Below are 15,530 nucleotides of genomic sequence, written 5' to 3'. Positions count from 1 at the left end.
ACAGAATGCTTTGCCACATTCCAGAAGGTACTTCCTTCATTGGCAGAGGAAATGCCCCATGAAAGATGTTTTTTATATACTGTAGTTCAGCAAGGGCTCAGGATGCCCTATAGGATGGCAATGCCATCTCCTCTCTCATTCTTTGATTCTCTAGCTCTCTTGAAGGCAGTTAGCCACTACCCCTCAGACATGAGCCTCAGCTTTGTGGCCTCCTTTCCTCCTGTCACTGCCAATAGAACATGACTTTGCCTAAGTCTCAGTGAAGTGCAAGCCCTGTCCCTGCTTCCAGCTGTCTCCCCACCACCTCCACCTGGGCATATCTAGCCTTGATTACCCTCTATTACATCCTCCACCCTTGCCCTTTCCCATTTCTGGAAACAGCAATTCCACTCATCTCCAAAGCTCTGAAGCCATCCTTGATCCTGCTTTCTCTTGATCCATACCCACTCTGTCAGCAAATTCTAAGAGCATCCAACCTCTGTCCAGGTCTCACCACCTCCACACTTCCTGGCCTCGGTCATGGTTCTCCCTGGCTGGGTGATTGTGCACTGGCCTCCTCCCTGCCCTGTAGACTATTTTCCAATACCCTGCTTTGGTGATCCTTTAAGTCAAGTTACTCTTCTACCAAGAGCTCTCCAAAAACTTTCCACCTTATCCAGTAATAATTCCAAAACATCTAGGGGATTCAAGAGGAACTCTCTCTGGACACACATGTACTCTGACCTCTCATTTATATCAGTCCTTCACACTCTTCCTCAAACACTAGATGCACTGTACACAACTTATGCCATCTGAAAAATATACCTTTCTTTTTTTCTTTTTCCTTCCTTCCCCTCTGGGGTTTGAACTCTGAGCCTGGGCTCTCTCCTTGAGGTTTTGTGCTCAAGGCTAGTGCTCTGCAACTTGGGTCACAGCTTCACTTCTGGCTTTTTGTGGTTGTTTGGAAATAAGACTCTCATGGAATTCTCTGCCCAGGCTGTCTTCAAACCATGACCCTTAGATCTCAGCCTTCTGAGCATCTAGGCTTACAGGCATGAGCCACAGGCACCTGGTACTCTGTCCTTTCTTTCTATTCACATGTCTGGGGAATCTACTTATAATGATGCAACTTTCACTCTTCAGCCTTTCTCCTACCTTATCCTTACCACCAGCTTTTCCATGGCATTTATTGGTATCAGCTATGTTGTATAATTCTTACATTTATAGTCTATTAATCTATTGCTGAATTATGTTTTCCTCTGTGCTAAACAGAAGCTTCATAAGGGCAGGGATTTTTTTCTTTGGTAAACACTTATAAGCCTCACTGGTAGATCACCTCATGAGCTCTTATGGATGGATTAAATGCCCCTGGCCTGGACCTTAGAGTATGAAGCATGCCTGCCTGGGCTGGGGGAGGTCTTGCAGACCTCCAGGATAAAGACTTAAAGCAACAGAGGCTGGCTTTTTGTATCCTGCCACTTCTACAGACTCTTGATTTTGTTTCATTTTGAATTTTGAGGGCTGTCATCCTCTCATCCCTGTCTACAGACAGGTGAGCTCCAGGCAGCCCACTCAGGTCTGGCCTGAAGATGGCAGCAGAGAGCAGATTCAATGGGCCATAACATCACACCTTCTCTCCCTCCTCCCCACTGACACCCTCTCTGATGTTCTGACATAAGAATCTGGGTAACAGGTTGAGATAAGAGGTGATGTAAAACTGCTCTTCCCTGACAACCTGGACTGGGGATGAGGCTGGAGCTGCCACTGTCCATCTCCACACATACCCCCTCCCCCACCCTGCCACATATATACAGCTGGCTCAACTTGACTTTGACTTCCTGAATCATCCTGCAAGTGGAACCAAGACCAAGTAAAGCTGCCCGCCCAGCAGAGGAGCCACACTGATAAGGGTGCTAGCTCCTTAACTATGTGGAGCCTATGTGCAGGCTGATTAGGGATCCTCTTCTCATCCCCAAACCACGTCATACTCAAACCAAGGCACCATTTCTAGATATGGGAATTCTATTTGGGACTACTAAGATTGCCTACCACCCCAGTGTCCTAAGAGAGCTATAAGAAACATCTGAGAACAGGTACTGCCTTGGCCAGGAAGGAAGGACATGGTCATTCTTGTACCTATTGGTAGCAGAGAACAGGGCAAGAAATAAGGGGATCTAGGTTCTAAGAACCAGGACCCCAAACCTGTATCCATTAGTGAAGCAATCTAGCTTCCTTGCTGTGGAATCCAGAGCTGAGGGAAGATGCTATGTGAGTCCCTGATCTTATCCTAGGGAAGTGCCCTAGGACTCAGAGGCTCTAGGGTGTGAACAGGTTGACTCTGCTGAGAATGAAGGGGTAAGGCCTGGGTCTAAGCTACTTCCATGTCTACCAAACATGTGACTTCCTCTAGTCTGCATCTTGTCTAATCTTGGTCCTCATAGCAGGGCATTTACTAGGACCAAGAAGGCCTTCTGAGTAATACTGTCTCCTGCTCTAGTACGGAGGCAGCAGAGATGTACCTGTGAGTCTAGATCACACTCAGGCTCAGTCCCTGGGCCTAGGATACCCAGCAATGGCTCAGCAAGGCAGGACCTTAGGGCCTCAAGGTAGAGGACATCCCAGAGACCCATCAATACATTTCTGCCCTGAGCAACCCTGGTTGTTCCATCCTCATTAGTATGTCCAGAGAAGTCACTCACAGAAACCCCAGGAGAGCAGCAGCTCTGTCTTTGATATGTGAGATTTTATTTTAAACTTACGGTTTTCTGGTTGTTAATTGGAGATTAGAGTCTCATGGACTTTCTTGCCTGAGCTGGCTTTGAACCATAATTCCTCAGATAACAGCCTCCTGAGTAGCCAGGGTTACAGATGTGAGTTCCCAGCACCCAGTGCCTGATGTCTTAATCTCTCCATGCTTTTGCTTTCTCCACAGGAAAATGGGACTAACAACAATGCTTTCCCCCATTTTATTATGGAGCATGGAAAGAAAGCTCAAATTCTTGGTATATATTAGCACTCACTAAAAGTAAGCAACCACTGCTCTTACTACTACCACAACCAACAGCAAGGCATGCAGTATGCTCTTCCAACGTCCTCCCATTCATCATCCCGCTAACACAGAAGTGTAGATACATGCCCACAAGCAAGTTCACACAGACACCACCAGTTGAGTCTGTCTGCAGCTATGCTTTGTTTGATCTTAGAATATTAAAACCTGAGAGATTGTTACTTTAGAATCAGTTTTCCTGAACTGTCGTCACAGGTAAACAATACAGTTAAGGAGTTGGTAGAATCTCCCAGAAAGAACAGATGAGGTAAAGGGAGGAGTAGGCTTCACAGGGAAGACAGGTGACTAATATGGAGGCATCAGAGAGAAGAGAGAGTCCTTTGAAGCAGGAAGGGGCCAGGAGTCAAGGATTGTAAGAAAAGCCCTGTGAATTAGCAACAAGCTGGTTCTGCATTTTAGGAGCTCATAAAGGAGGTAAAAGTAAGGGTCTTAGCGGTGGAATTCTCCAAGATTGGCTGTAAAGGAGCATGAAGACTGAATGGATAGGGTGGAAACTGGAGTCTCCAAACAGCGTATTTAAGTACTGATAGAAATCCAGTTGGTAAAATCAAGAATCCAGAAAAGAGGGGAGATGAGGACCCTTATTTGGGGATGACTGATAAGAAGGAGCTGGATTTTCTTACATTAGAGAGAAAAATAGATGTCTACTATGAGAAAGGCCTGCTCACCTAGTTAGTAGCCAGGATGGAGCTGGGATTCTCACATTCATTTGTCCACTCAGCAGGCACTTATTAAGCATCGACTGTTTATATTTCTATCATTATGGGAAATGGGGGGAAAAAACTACTGCTCATGTTCTACCCCTAGGAGAAGGAAGAGAGTGTAGAAACTAAAAAAGGAAATCACACGGCTTATTTGAAGATGAGGCACATGATGGGTAAAACTAAAGAGAGATGGCATGCTGGATATAAGGACAGTGATTCCCCACAGGAAGGGCTGGTTTGGCACTCTAAGGCGTCATTGAACATTCAGCCAACGCTTTGCAGGGAACCCTGCATGCAAGGGTTTGGGATGAGAGTTTTTCTAGGGGATGCAAGAGCAAACAGAGCAAAGGAACTGGCACAAAGCCTGCCCAGCATGCTGGGAAACAGCAAGGAGGTAACACTTCTGGGGCCATTGGTTCCATCGTCTCTCTAGACCCTATTCTCTCAGCAGATGAACCCACTTCCCCCAAGAAGCCGAAGAGCATCCCTGGGGCCCCGCCCAGCCATGGGCCGGGTGAAGCCACTTCCCCGCTGCCCTCAGAGTGGACCTCAGTGAGGATTAGCCCTGGGGAGGACACAGCCGGGAAGGACTTGCTGGCTGTGCGTGTTCTTGTCACCAGCGAGGACAGCAGGTATGCCCAGGCTGGGGAAACATCAGCTTGGGGGACAGGGCAAGATTTGAGGTCTTATTTTTTCTGGATACAATGCCAAAGGGCCTACCTGGGCCTCACTTTCCACATTTGTCAGATGGGGGGACCATCCTAGTATCTGGTTGCAAGGAACGAAGAACTAACATGTGCAGAACAATGCCTAGGGCATTGCAAGTGCTCTCAGGCTCAGCAGTTGTGCTTTTCTCAGAGGAGGGAAAGGCTCTGGCTCTATTGTCTTCTCTCAGGAGGCAATGGGTCTTGCAGGCTGCAGTGAGGGGTGGACAGGGGTGTGGACCATTCCAGGGTATGATGGGGACACCAGGAGGAGCCTGGGAAATGAGACTTTGCTGCTGACCAGTACTCTGAAAGTCACATCCTCACCCCAAATCCAATTCCCACCTGGAACGGCTAATAGAAATGCAGACTCCTGACTTCCTCCAGGTATTCTGAGGTCAGAAAGTCAATCACCAAGTATGGATTGCTATTACTACACAGACCATACAGCAGTGACCCACACAGACAAGGTCATAACGGCCACACCTTTCACCGAATTAGGTAACCAGACAGTGAACAAGGAAACATTTAACAAGAAAGCAGCACGTGTGTGCTAGGAAGAGAACTAAGAGGCTGTTGGAATGACAGATCAGCTACCTCACACTGGTACAGAAAGGCCCCTAGTCAGTTATTAAAGCTGGAAGCCAAACTAGCCCCAGAGTGAGTCTACCCCAATCATTGTACCCTAAGGGTAGATGGGGTGCTGAGCACACCCCACTGGGCAGCCTTGCCTGAGTTCGGTATCTGGATCCTAGTTCACTGTCGGCTGGGGTGACTGAGGGCCACTGGGCTTGTTCCAGGCAGGAGCCTCACAATGTTTCTGGAGCCTCTGCTAAGTATTTCCCATGGGTCTGGCCACCACATTCACACAGCAAACCCAGACAGAAGGGTAGGAAGCATGGCCCATCCTTAATCGGGCAACCTCAAAGTCCCCTTGCAAAGAGGTAGAAACCCCAGCGGAACAACAACAACCATTTTTGCAGACAACTTATCATAGCCACTCTGAGGAGGTGACAGTTAAGCTGAGAATGGGCTGACAAGAAGGGACCGGAGAGGGACAAAGAGAATCCAGAGAGTGCCAGCAGCTAGGCCTCGGTGAGAGTGTGCCTGAGGGAACTGAAGATGGATGTGTGGGCACACAGGAAACAGAGGACAAAAGGTTATTCGGGGCTCTGGCATGTGGCTCAGTGTTCATAGCACGTACCTAGCTGTGGGAGGTCCTGAAGGAAGGGTGTTAGAGGCTGAGGTAGGGGTCCAGTCAATAGGATAAACAGAGAAATGGTGGGAGAAAATGGAGACAGTGGTCACAGAGTTAGTTCAAAGGTCTCCATTCCTCAGGGACTTACTACAAAATGCACAAGAACAAATTCCATAGGCAGTTTCTCTGTGAGAACTGCTCCCTTGAAGCCACAAAGACAGAAAGCCAGGGTCCAGAGAAGGAAAGGTACTTGCCCTAGGTTACAGCCTTCCAGTCATCAGGCTCAACTGGGCAGGACAGTTCCGCCTGCAGGACTCATGGCTGCAGAAGCCTGTGCTAATATCATGAATTAACATCCATGGATCAGGATCTCAGGGAAGCTTCCAATTGTTAGATTCACATTGCATACCCACTTCTGGGTAAATGTTTAAATGTGGCCAATACACTCGGATGTGCTGAGGGCTAACGCTTCAACTAGGCAATTTAGGAGGACAAAATTGAGCCCAGAGCAAAGTCCAAGGCTGAGCCTAGACATGAGGTAGTGAAGCTGCTGGGGTTGCCTGTGGACTAGCAAGAGCTAGGGATGGGTAGGGAGATGTGGGTGTGTGCTGGAGTGGGCTCAGGCTGCTGGTTCATCCCTCTCTCCATCCCTCCTCCTATCAGCTCTGACACAGAGTCTGACTGGGAGAACAGCAAGGACCCTAGTGCAAAAGCCTCTGCAAAGAAACCCCCCCGGCCAGAATCTCCACCTCTACCAAAGCCCATAACCCGGCACATCTCCCTGAGGGAGCCTCTGACCATGACAGCACTTCCCCAGTGCCCTGAGGAGCCACGTGTGGCGCATGGTGAGTAGAGGGCCCACTGTGTATCTTTCCTGAGTCTGCTTCCTCTCGTGGAGGCCTGGGTGAAAACAAGCTCAGAGGCAGGGCTCAGAGGTAGGCTCAAAGGCAGGACTGGAACCCATGGGAAGTGAGGTGCTAAGTCTGATGCAGGGGTCAGGACTCAGGCCTGGCATCCTTCTTCATGGAGCTTTGAAGCCCAAGGCACAACAAGAACAGTCTGGTCAGCTGTTGAGTAGCATGTTGACAGCATGCAGCTCTATGCTGCATAACTTCCAGAGTCCACCTGGGCCCATGCCGCAGGAAGCATTACTGGTGCAAAGGGATGTGGGGCGCACAGGACATGCACAGCAACGCAGGCACTCTCACTGACCACCTGGGCTCTTCCAGTCCCAAGGACAGCATCACAAAACCCATTTGGCAGGTGAGAAAAACAAATGGTGGTGTCTCCCAAGAGTTTATGGTGCCTAGTGACTCCATCCCCTAAACTCGGGCCTACCTAGGAGCACTTGTCTTTAGTAGCCCAAATTACTTTAATAAAAGCAGCCCGGGATTGTTTTAATTCCATCAATAACTTGTGACCAATTGCCTGACTTGTGAATGACTCTAAGGAAGCCTGGGAAGAAACTGTGTAATACAAACTTGTGACCTTAAGGACCAGCCTTAGCTGCCCTGTGAGAGCTGGTGCTCCATTTGTGCTGCACTGCCCTCTGGTGGCCAAAGGCAGCATCTCCACCAGGCCGTGTCACAATTGATGGTCAGCCAAGACCAGGAGTGAAGCTGGAATGAACTCAGAATATTTCTTTCTAAACCCTGCAATCTCTAAATTTACCCCTTCCATGTGAGCCTTTTCATTAAATGACAAATTATCATCAAAATACATTTTTAATTGCTACTTGTAGGGTTATCTAGAGAAGCTCAGCACAGGCAGTGAACAGGGCATCCAGCCTGCCTCTAGTTACCGCTAGCACTTAAGATGTCTTCCACCTCCCTGGGAGCCAACCTTTCTTTTGTAAATAACAAATCTTCCCATCTTGGATCATTTTCCTCCATTTTTCCCCTTCCTCTCCTTCATTGCCATGGAACTTCAGATGACTTGCAAGGAAGATATAAAACAGAATTATTTGCCTGCATGTGTTAAAGCAGAAGCCTCAGAATTGAGATACATAAAGCTAGTTTCAAAGACACAGATGCCAGGGGGGCAGGGAACTCTAGTTCTGAATAGCCAGCATTAGGAAGAAAATTCAAATAATTATTTTTTTATTATTCAAGAGCTAAAAACACACTGTTTTATAGCAGGTCTCAAAGCAGGCACAACTCAATGATTAACTCTATATCAAATAGATACTGAGAGATGTATTAGATAAGGTCTTGGGCCAGGCGTTTGGCCTAGTGGTAGAGTGCTTGCCTAGCATGTGCAAACCTGGGTTTGATTCCTCTGTATCACATACATAGAAAAAGCTGGAAGTGGTGCTATGGCTCAAGTGGTAGAGCTCTAGCCTTGAGAAAGCCCAGCAACAGTGCTCAGGCCCAAAGCTCAAGGCCAGGACTGGCAAAAAAAAAAAAAAAAAAAAAAGATAAAATAGATTAGGTCTTAAACAATGATGGCTTCTCAGAAACCTCAGCTAGTTTCCCCAAGGTGAGTTCTTATAACACCCTCTGCTGGCAGAGAAAAGCATGACCTCCAAACCTGATTCACAGGCTTGGGCTTGAGAAATTAAAGCAATATGGCCAAAGCATTTCATTTCTTACAATCATTCTGCTTAATTCTAGAATAAAATGTAGTGCAAACAGAGAAGTGAATAGACGTGACTTTCATATAATCCTTTGTTAATTCAGTCTTCATCAATCATGGTTTTGATGATTGAGAGGCATACTGCTTTGAGAGTGTAAAATTCCTGGTTTGAGCTATAAGTATGTTCAAGAGGTGTAGCCTCTCTACCTAGGAAGTGCAAGGCTCTGAGTTCAAACCTCAGTAATATGACCATAGCAACATTGTTCACAATAGCCAATAGAGGAAAGCAAGAGAGATGCCCCTTCCCCATCTTGATGTATTCTTTTATAATACACTGGCAAATATAAAAATGGTTTAAATGGTACTTTCATCTTATGTACATTTTACCACCATTTGACAAATGGTTTTGAAGACTTCTCACATGTCGAGAAGCCTTTTACATCTTCAAATTCAACATAGAACTTGTTCAAGATGAGGAAGTGAACTAAAATTTATAATATTCTGGAACCCATAGAAGGCCCTCTGCAAAAACAAACAAAAAAACCCTTCATTAGTATTCTCTGACTGTCACTGACACAAACAATTTATAAGGAAGGAAGGTTTACTTTGGCCCCATTGCCTGTGGTGAGATAGCACATGATGATGGCTAGAGCACTTCGCAGAGAAAACTGCTTGCCTTGTGGCAGCTGAGAAGCAAAAAGACAAAGAGTCAGACATCTGGGCCTTTGGAGGATATTAAAGATCTAAACCATAGTGATTATTTTTGGTCATTGTAGGGCTTGAACTCAGGGTCTGGGTGCTGTCCCTGAGCTCTTTTGCTCAAATTAGCACTCTAACACTTTGAGCCATAGCTCTACTTCCAGTTTTGGGGTGGTGTATTGAAAAATAAGAGTCTCACAGGGACTTTTCTGCCCCAGCTGTCTGAACTGTGATCCTCAGATCTCAGCCTCCTGAACAGCTAGGATTAATAGACATGAGCCACCAGCACCTGGCTACTTGGCTAACTATGAGCATCTTATTCATGGTTTTCATAAATCCTGTTTAAAAGACATCCTCGACCATCACAGAGTCAGACTCTAGGGCTCTAGGGAGAGGCCAGTGTCAGCATTCAGTGAAGGCAGCAAGATTCTTTGAAACAGGTGGACATGTCTCACTCTGTGGGTGTTATAGCAGGAAAGCTTCTTGAAAGATAAATTAGCCGAAATCCTGGCCAAGGCAACTAAATTTGGGACAAGGGTGCTAAAATCTTTGTATTCATGAACAGAAACCAGGGGAGCATTCTGCCCCCAAATTAGTCTAGTATAGAAGAATTGGTATTTTCTGCCATAATTTTAACCACAGGATAATCCAATGGCATGGGTAGGGGAGGCACCACTACTTTGTAATGACAGTGAGATAGGCTGCACCATGTGGCGAGGTGATTGGCCTCTTATAAGCAGTCACACACTGGAGTCTCCAAGAGAACTTCTCTTGAAATAAGTACAAAATCAATAAGTATACATCAAGAATATGCTGTTGAGAGTTATTAGATCAAATCACTACTGCCTACTCGATCATTATTATCATAAAAATGTGTCAGCACCAGTGATGGGAAAGCTTTTTTGGATTTTAGGCATTTCTAATAGGTTCCATTCTACTCAAGTAAAGCCAAGGAGGAGCCATAAGAGCTGTAAACAGCCTTTGGTTTTCCTCGGGCCATTTCTTCATTGGGTGTCAGTAGGATGCAGATGTGTAATTACTGCCCATGTGTTCCTCATGCAAAATGTTTGGCCTGGAGACCTGGCAGTGCTTGGTGGACAGCAATTCTGTAGCAGAGAGGTGGACTTGATTAGGAGAGCAGGCTTATAGGACTGCCAGGGAGGCAGGCACCAAGAAGAGACAGTGATCTAAGGAGCTGAAAGATCTTGTCCTGAGAAAGAAAGCCCAGGGTAGCAGTGGACATTTGTGTGCCACAGTCCAGGACAAGGAGAAAGAGAGCGAGAGCGAGAGCGAGCGAGCGAGAGAGAGCGAGAGAGAGAGAGCGAGAGAGAGCGAGAGAGAGAGAGAGAGAGAGAGAGAGAGAGAGAGAGAGAGAGAGAGAGAGAGAGAGAGAGAGAGCGAGAGGAGGAAGAAGAAGAAGGAAGAGGAGGAGGAGGAGGAAGGAAGGAGGAGGAAGGAAAAGAAGAGGAGGAGGAGGAGGAAGGAAGAAGGAGGAAGGAGGAGGAAGAGGAGGAGGAGAGAAACAGAGAGCAACAAATAAATATATAGATAGACACAGAAGCAGAGACAGAGACAACAACAACAAAGAGAACACACTGGCTAGGACAAGGAGTTGTGTATTTGAATCTCCCCTACACCATTCTCCCATAGCCAGAGCACTCTCATGGTTTTCTTTCCTCCCATGCCTCCCAGCCCTTCTCACTTGCACATCATGGCCATTCTTTCTCTCTGGTTGTTGAGGAGCTGCACTGTCTCCTGCATGCAGTGTTCATTCTGCTCAGTGAAGGCTCACTGTTCAGTCAAGGCCGGTCTGGGTAGGTCTTCGGTAGGAAGTTCACTGTGTCCTGTGAATGTGTCTCACTGAAATCAGGCCCAGGAGGGGTTGTGAGGATGGTCTGAACAAGAGGCTCAGTCAAAACTGGTCTCCAGCAAAAGGAAAGATAGAACATCTAGTAGATGCCAGAGCAGCTGAAGTGTTTCTCTCCTATGTATATACAATGTTGATGTGAGGCCTTGGCTTTAAAGAACTATTTCCAGATAAGTGAATGCATGTATATGTATGTAGATATAAGCATACACACATATGTTTGTATGTGTGTGCACACGTGCATGAGAGGCTTCTTACTCACCAGGGACTTCTCAGAATAATGTCTCAGGCTTTTTCTAACAGAGAACAGTATGTCTTAAAGCAGGACCTCTGTAAGTATGTGATGAGTGAATGAATGAGAATGGAGTGTGGAGAGAACAGAGAAGTGCACCTCTTCCTAGGCAAAAATAGGCTCAGTCAACTATAATCTTTCATCTACTCACTTTTGGTAAATAGGCTGTAGGGGGAAACTCCTCCTTATTTTCATGTATTTAAGCATCCTCCATCACCATCTTATCCACACCTTTCTGTTTTCTTCCACAGGTCTGCAGCGAGCCAATAGCTTTCAATCTTCAACTCCAAGCAAATACCAGAACTGGAGGCGAACATTCCAGTCCAGTGAGTCACTAGCTATCTAGTGGGGAGGGCAGGAAGGAGTCCTCTGGCTGCTTCTCCAGCATGCCTCCAGGATGCAAGGGAGAAAATCCTGTGCTAGGCTTGATTTCCCTTGCTGACTGGCAGAAGTAGTCCTCAAGGCTTGGGATCCTCCTATGTACCTCTTTCTCCTCTAATCTAGAATCGTAGGAGTGTAAGACTCCTCAATAGACCTAAGAAGGGGTCTTAGCACTCTTGAGCTCAAGGATTTTAGACCCCATGTGAGGAATCAGGCGCAGAGATTCAACATGATTTCATTTTAGGACCAGGGCCTCAACATTTTGGCTTCTTGCTATTGCAGGCAAAGCAACGAAGGAAGAAACATGCAATCATGGATGCATACATGCACACAGTTTTCTTCTCTCTCTCTCTCTCTCTCTCTCTCTCTCTCTCTCTCTCTCTCTCTCTCTCTCTCTCTCTCTCTCTCTCTGTGTATGTGTGTGTGTGTGTGTTTATATGTGGGTATGTGCTGGTACTGGAGTTTGAACTCAGCGCCTCAAGCTCTTGCTTAGACTATTTTGCTCAAGGCTGTTGTTCCGCTACTGGAGCCACATCTCCTTTTCTGGCCTTTTTGCTGGTTAAATGGACATAAGGGTCTCGTGGATTTGTCTGCCTGAACTGTCTTCAACCTGTGATCCTCATATCTTAGCCTCTTGAGTAGCTAAGATCACAGGCCTGGGCACCCAGCCAGTTTTCTTTTATCTGAGCAAACCTTGGATCCAGAGAAGAGCGGGGGATGGATAAGTTTCGGTGGCACAGGCACTACACACTCACAGCGACCCAGAGGACACCCCCAGCCCACCCCTGGAGCCCATGAGTCTGAGGCTGCCACTCCTTCTGCCTCCATGCCCACACTCCCCCTCAAGCCTCCCTGGAGGATAAGCAGGTCTGTGAATGGCTCAGTAATGTTGCTGAAGTTGAAGAGCAGCCCTACTTTTCCTTCCTTATGAGTCACTGCTAAATCATCTTCCACAGTCTAGACCCACCACCCCTATCCGGGCCAGGCTGGGACAGGGGCCACCCTTGGAGCTGGAACAGAGCTGCATAGCAGGTCAGGCTGCTTCATCTGGGGACAGTCTACAATGACATTTGAATCATGTGACAACTCCCAGGCAGTGAGAGTGAGCGAATGGCAGAGACTAGGGTTTCTTGTACAGTCTTTTCTCATTCCCTGCCCCAGCCCCTCCTGAATCCCTGGAATACAACTCCCAGGAAGGTGCTTGTTGGGTGACAAGCTTCTGAGCACCACAAGCATGAGGGGTTCTATCATGCCCCTAGGAATCTCCAGCCTAATTGAAAACCAAGAGACTGGTAGATACCATAGGATTAGAACACTGAAGAAGGCTCAGAACAGGGAGATGGGCTACAGAGACACAGGTTTGAAGATGGATCTAGGAACCTCAGTCTTTGGTTATCAGGAGTCTTGATGCTGATTCTTAAATGTACAGGAAAGTTGGTGTGCAGGAAGGTCTAGGGTCTGAATTATTTCTGAGTGTCTGACATGATCTGATCCAGGGGCATGCTTGATTGTTGGATGGATGTGGGAATGAACGCAAACAAGCTACAAATGGAGTACATGAAGGTCAGGCTTGCAGGCTGTCACCTCTAGAGGGCGTTCCAAGACTTTGAGAGAAAATGAGTCTTGGTGAAGCTCCTAACTCTGGGAAGCTGCACCCTGGACTGTCATGAAAATCACTAGCATCTAGAGCCACCAGAGCCATCTTTTTGGTTATCTTCATTTTGTCCAAATGGAAACCACAATGGGCAGGACTGGACCTGTGGTCAGAAGCAGAACATAGGACACTGTCCCTCCCTGATCATTGTCACCGCTAGAATCCAGGGTAAAGATTAGCATTGCCCAAGGGCAATGGACTCAAGAGAGCCTGGCATTTCAACTCCTATCTATCCTCTTGTCCAAACACGAGGGTCAGCAACATCCAGTCAAGTACCCGGGGCCGAGGGCATGGCAGCCTGATTGGTTTGAGCTGGAGGTGAAGATCTGAGGTAGCAGCTGTGGAGTTTCTGGGCCCAAGAGTTTGAGAACCCACTCTGGGGGCGGGGGTGTACAGCTCCTCCTGGCAGGGGTCATGGCTTCAGCAGTGCCTCTTTTAGATACTGCTTGTGTGCATGAGAAGAAGGGAAGACAATGAGTTTTGTAACTTGAAACCACACTACCAAGTGCTTCTTTGGCTCTTTTATTCCCTTTTACCACATGAAGAACAATAGACCATCCTTTTCTTTTTTAAAGCATCCATGAGCTGGTGTGAGTGTGAAGAGTGTGAAAAGAGTGTGAACTCTGTACCATCTTCTGAGGGAATTCAAAGACAGAACCAGTTTCTGGGAAGAGAGATTTCCCATAATGGCTCACATGAGCTCTGGCTGCACCTTTTCTCCTCAGCCTGTGTCAGTTCCCAGGCCAAGGCTTGAATGGTAGTCAAGAGACCCTGCTGTGTTTCTTCCATCTCCATAAGCCTTCTGGAAGTTCTAAGATAGGGGATGACCTTGTGTACAAAGAGAGGGAGGGGGAGGGGGGAGGGAGGGAGGAAGAGAGAGAGAGAGAGAGAGAGAGAGAGAGAGAGAGAGAGAGAGAGAGAGAGAGAGAGAGAGAGAGAGAGAGAGAGAGAGAGAGAGAGAGAAGCCAGGATGGGGCTAGGGATATGAAAAAGGAGAGGGAGTCAAAGGTTATGACCTTTGACTCTTCTATTTGATTTGTGTCCTAAATGTCCTAAGGTGTCCTGGGGTGCCTCAAATGAACACCACACACACACACAGACCCACACAGGTATGTGTCAGCAGGCGCCTTTTGAGACAAGGAGTTGGATTCTGGAGATGGGGAGAGGAGGGAGGGAAGAGAAGAGTGGGGGGGTGAAGAAGAGAGGGAGAAGGAATTTGGCAGGAATTTGGTGAGCTGAGGGCAGGAAGCAAGGCAACAACTGACTCACAACTTTTGCCTTTTTAGGCTTGAACCATCTCATGTGGGCTGAGACAGGGTGTGGGTGACCGACTATGGGCCAGCGCCTCCCCCACCTCTGCTCCTAACAGCTGGCAGCCTTTCTCCCAGCAATTCTTTCATGCGTACCTTCCCATCAGCTCTGTCCTTGAGGTCACCTTTTCCCTGGGAAGCATCCTGAGGCAAGGGAGCTTCTATTTGGGATCTGCAGACCATATGCAGGCAGCAGCTTTTTTTTTTTTCCAGATGCCCAGTCTGAGGAGCACCATTTGACATGTTTGTGTTTGTGTATTAGGAGAGCAGGAATTAACTATGGAAAAATCCACCCTTGCAAAGTAGGACTTGGCTCCAGGGTGGAGTAGTAGCCTTGAGCTGCAGAGCTCAGGGACAATGCCCAGGCCCAGGTGTAGGTTGGTAGCCTTGAGCTGAAGAGCTCAGGGACAGCACCCAGGCCTAGTTCAAGTCCCATGACCCACCAAAAACAAAACAAAACAAAACAAAAATCCACCCTTGCAAGAATGAGATTGAACAGAACACTTCTCGGGTAGGACTCCATTTGGCCTGGCCCTTGTGGGTCCCTGAGGCTAAGTCTCACACAGAGTTAAGAAGATCAGATTTGCAGGGTGGATGCCATGGAGGAAATGAGTAGATCAGCTGAGCAGCTGGAAGTAGTCAGCAGAGGAGTTAGATAAAAGGGAGGGCTGGTAAGGTCCCAGAGTCCAGGGAAGTATCGGAGGGACCCTACTAAGTACCATAATGGTTCATGGCTGAGCTGAGTGGACTGAAGATGAGCTGGCAGTTCCTGCCTGTAATCCCGGGGACTTGAGCCGTAGAGCTCAGGAGAATCGAGGTTTAACGCCAGCCCAGAATAAAACAAAGGAAGCGTAGTGGCACACTCCTATAATCTCAACTATGTCAGAGGAAGAGGTAGGAGGATTGTGAGCTGAGGATGGTGTGTCAAAAGCATAAGAATCTACTAAAAAATAACTAAAAGAGCAGAAAATGCTAAGAGGTGGGTCAAATGGTAGAGCACTTGCCTACAACTGGCTCTGAGTTCAAACCACAGTGTTGTCAGAAAAAAAAAAAAGGAGCAGATTTGAAAGACTACATGGCATTTTTTTTTCTGATTCTCAA

At 47.3% G+C, this 15,530-nt stretch overlaps 1 protein-coding gene across 1 annotated transcript in view; it reads left to right on the top strand.

Moving 5' to 3' along the window:
• Nucleotides 1-15,530, top strand: part of Mical2 (microtubule associated monooxygenase, calponin and LIM domain containing 2) — a 197,967-nt gene that overhangs the window by 138,332 nt on the left and 44,105 nt on the right. The window contains exons 26-28 of the mRNA XM_090348142.1: nt 4,202-4,382; nt 6,316-6,497; nt 11,336-11,410. Coding sequence (XP_090204268.1) covers nt 4,202-4,382; nt 6,316-6,497; nt 11,336-11,410 — 438 coding nt within the window. The remainder of the gene's footprint in view (nt 1-4,201; nt 4,383-6,315; nt 6,498-11,335; nt 11,411-15,530) is intronic.

This window comes from Megascapheus bottae, chromosome 16, assembly GCF_031878675.1.
Source record: "Megascapheus bottae isolate mThoBot1 chromosome 16, mThoBot2.hap1, whole genome shotgun sequence".
NCBI classification, from domain to species: Eukaryota; Metazoa; Chordata; class Mammalia; order Rodentia; family Geomyidae; genus Megascapheus; species Megascapheus bottae.
The sequence above is the reverse complement of the archived record's forward strand: the minus strand, read 5'-3'. Positions and strand labels throughout refer to the sequence as shown.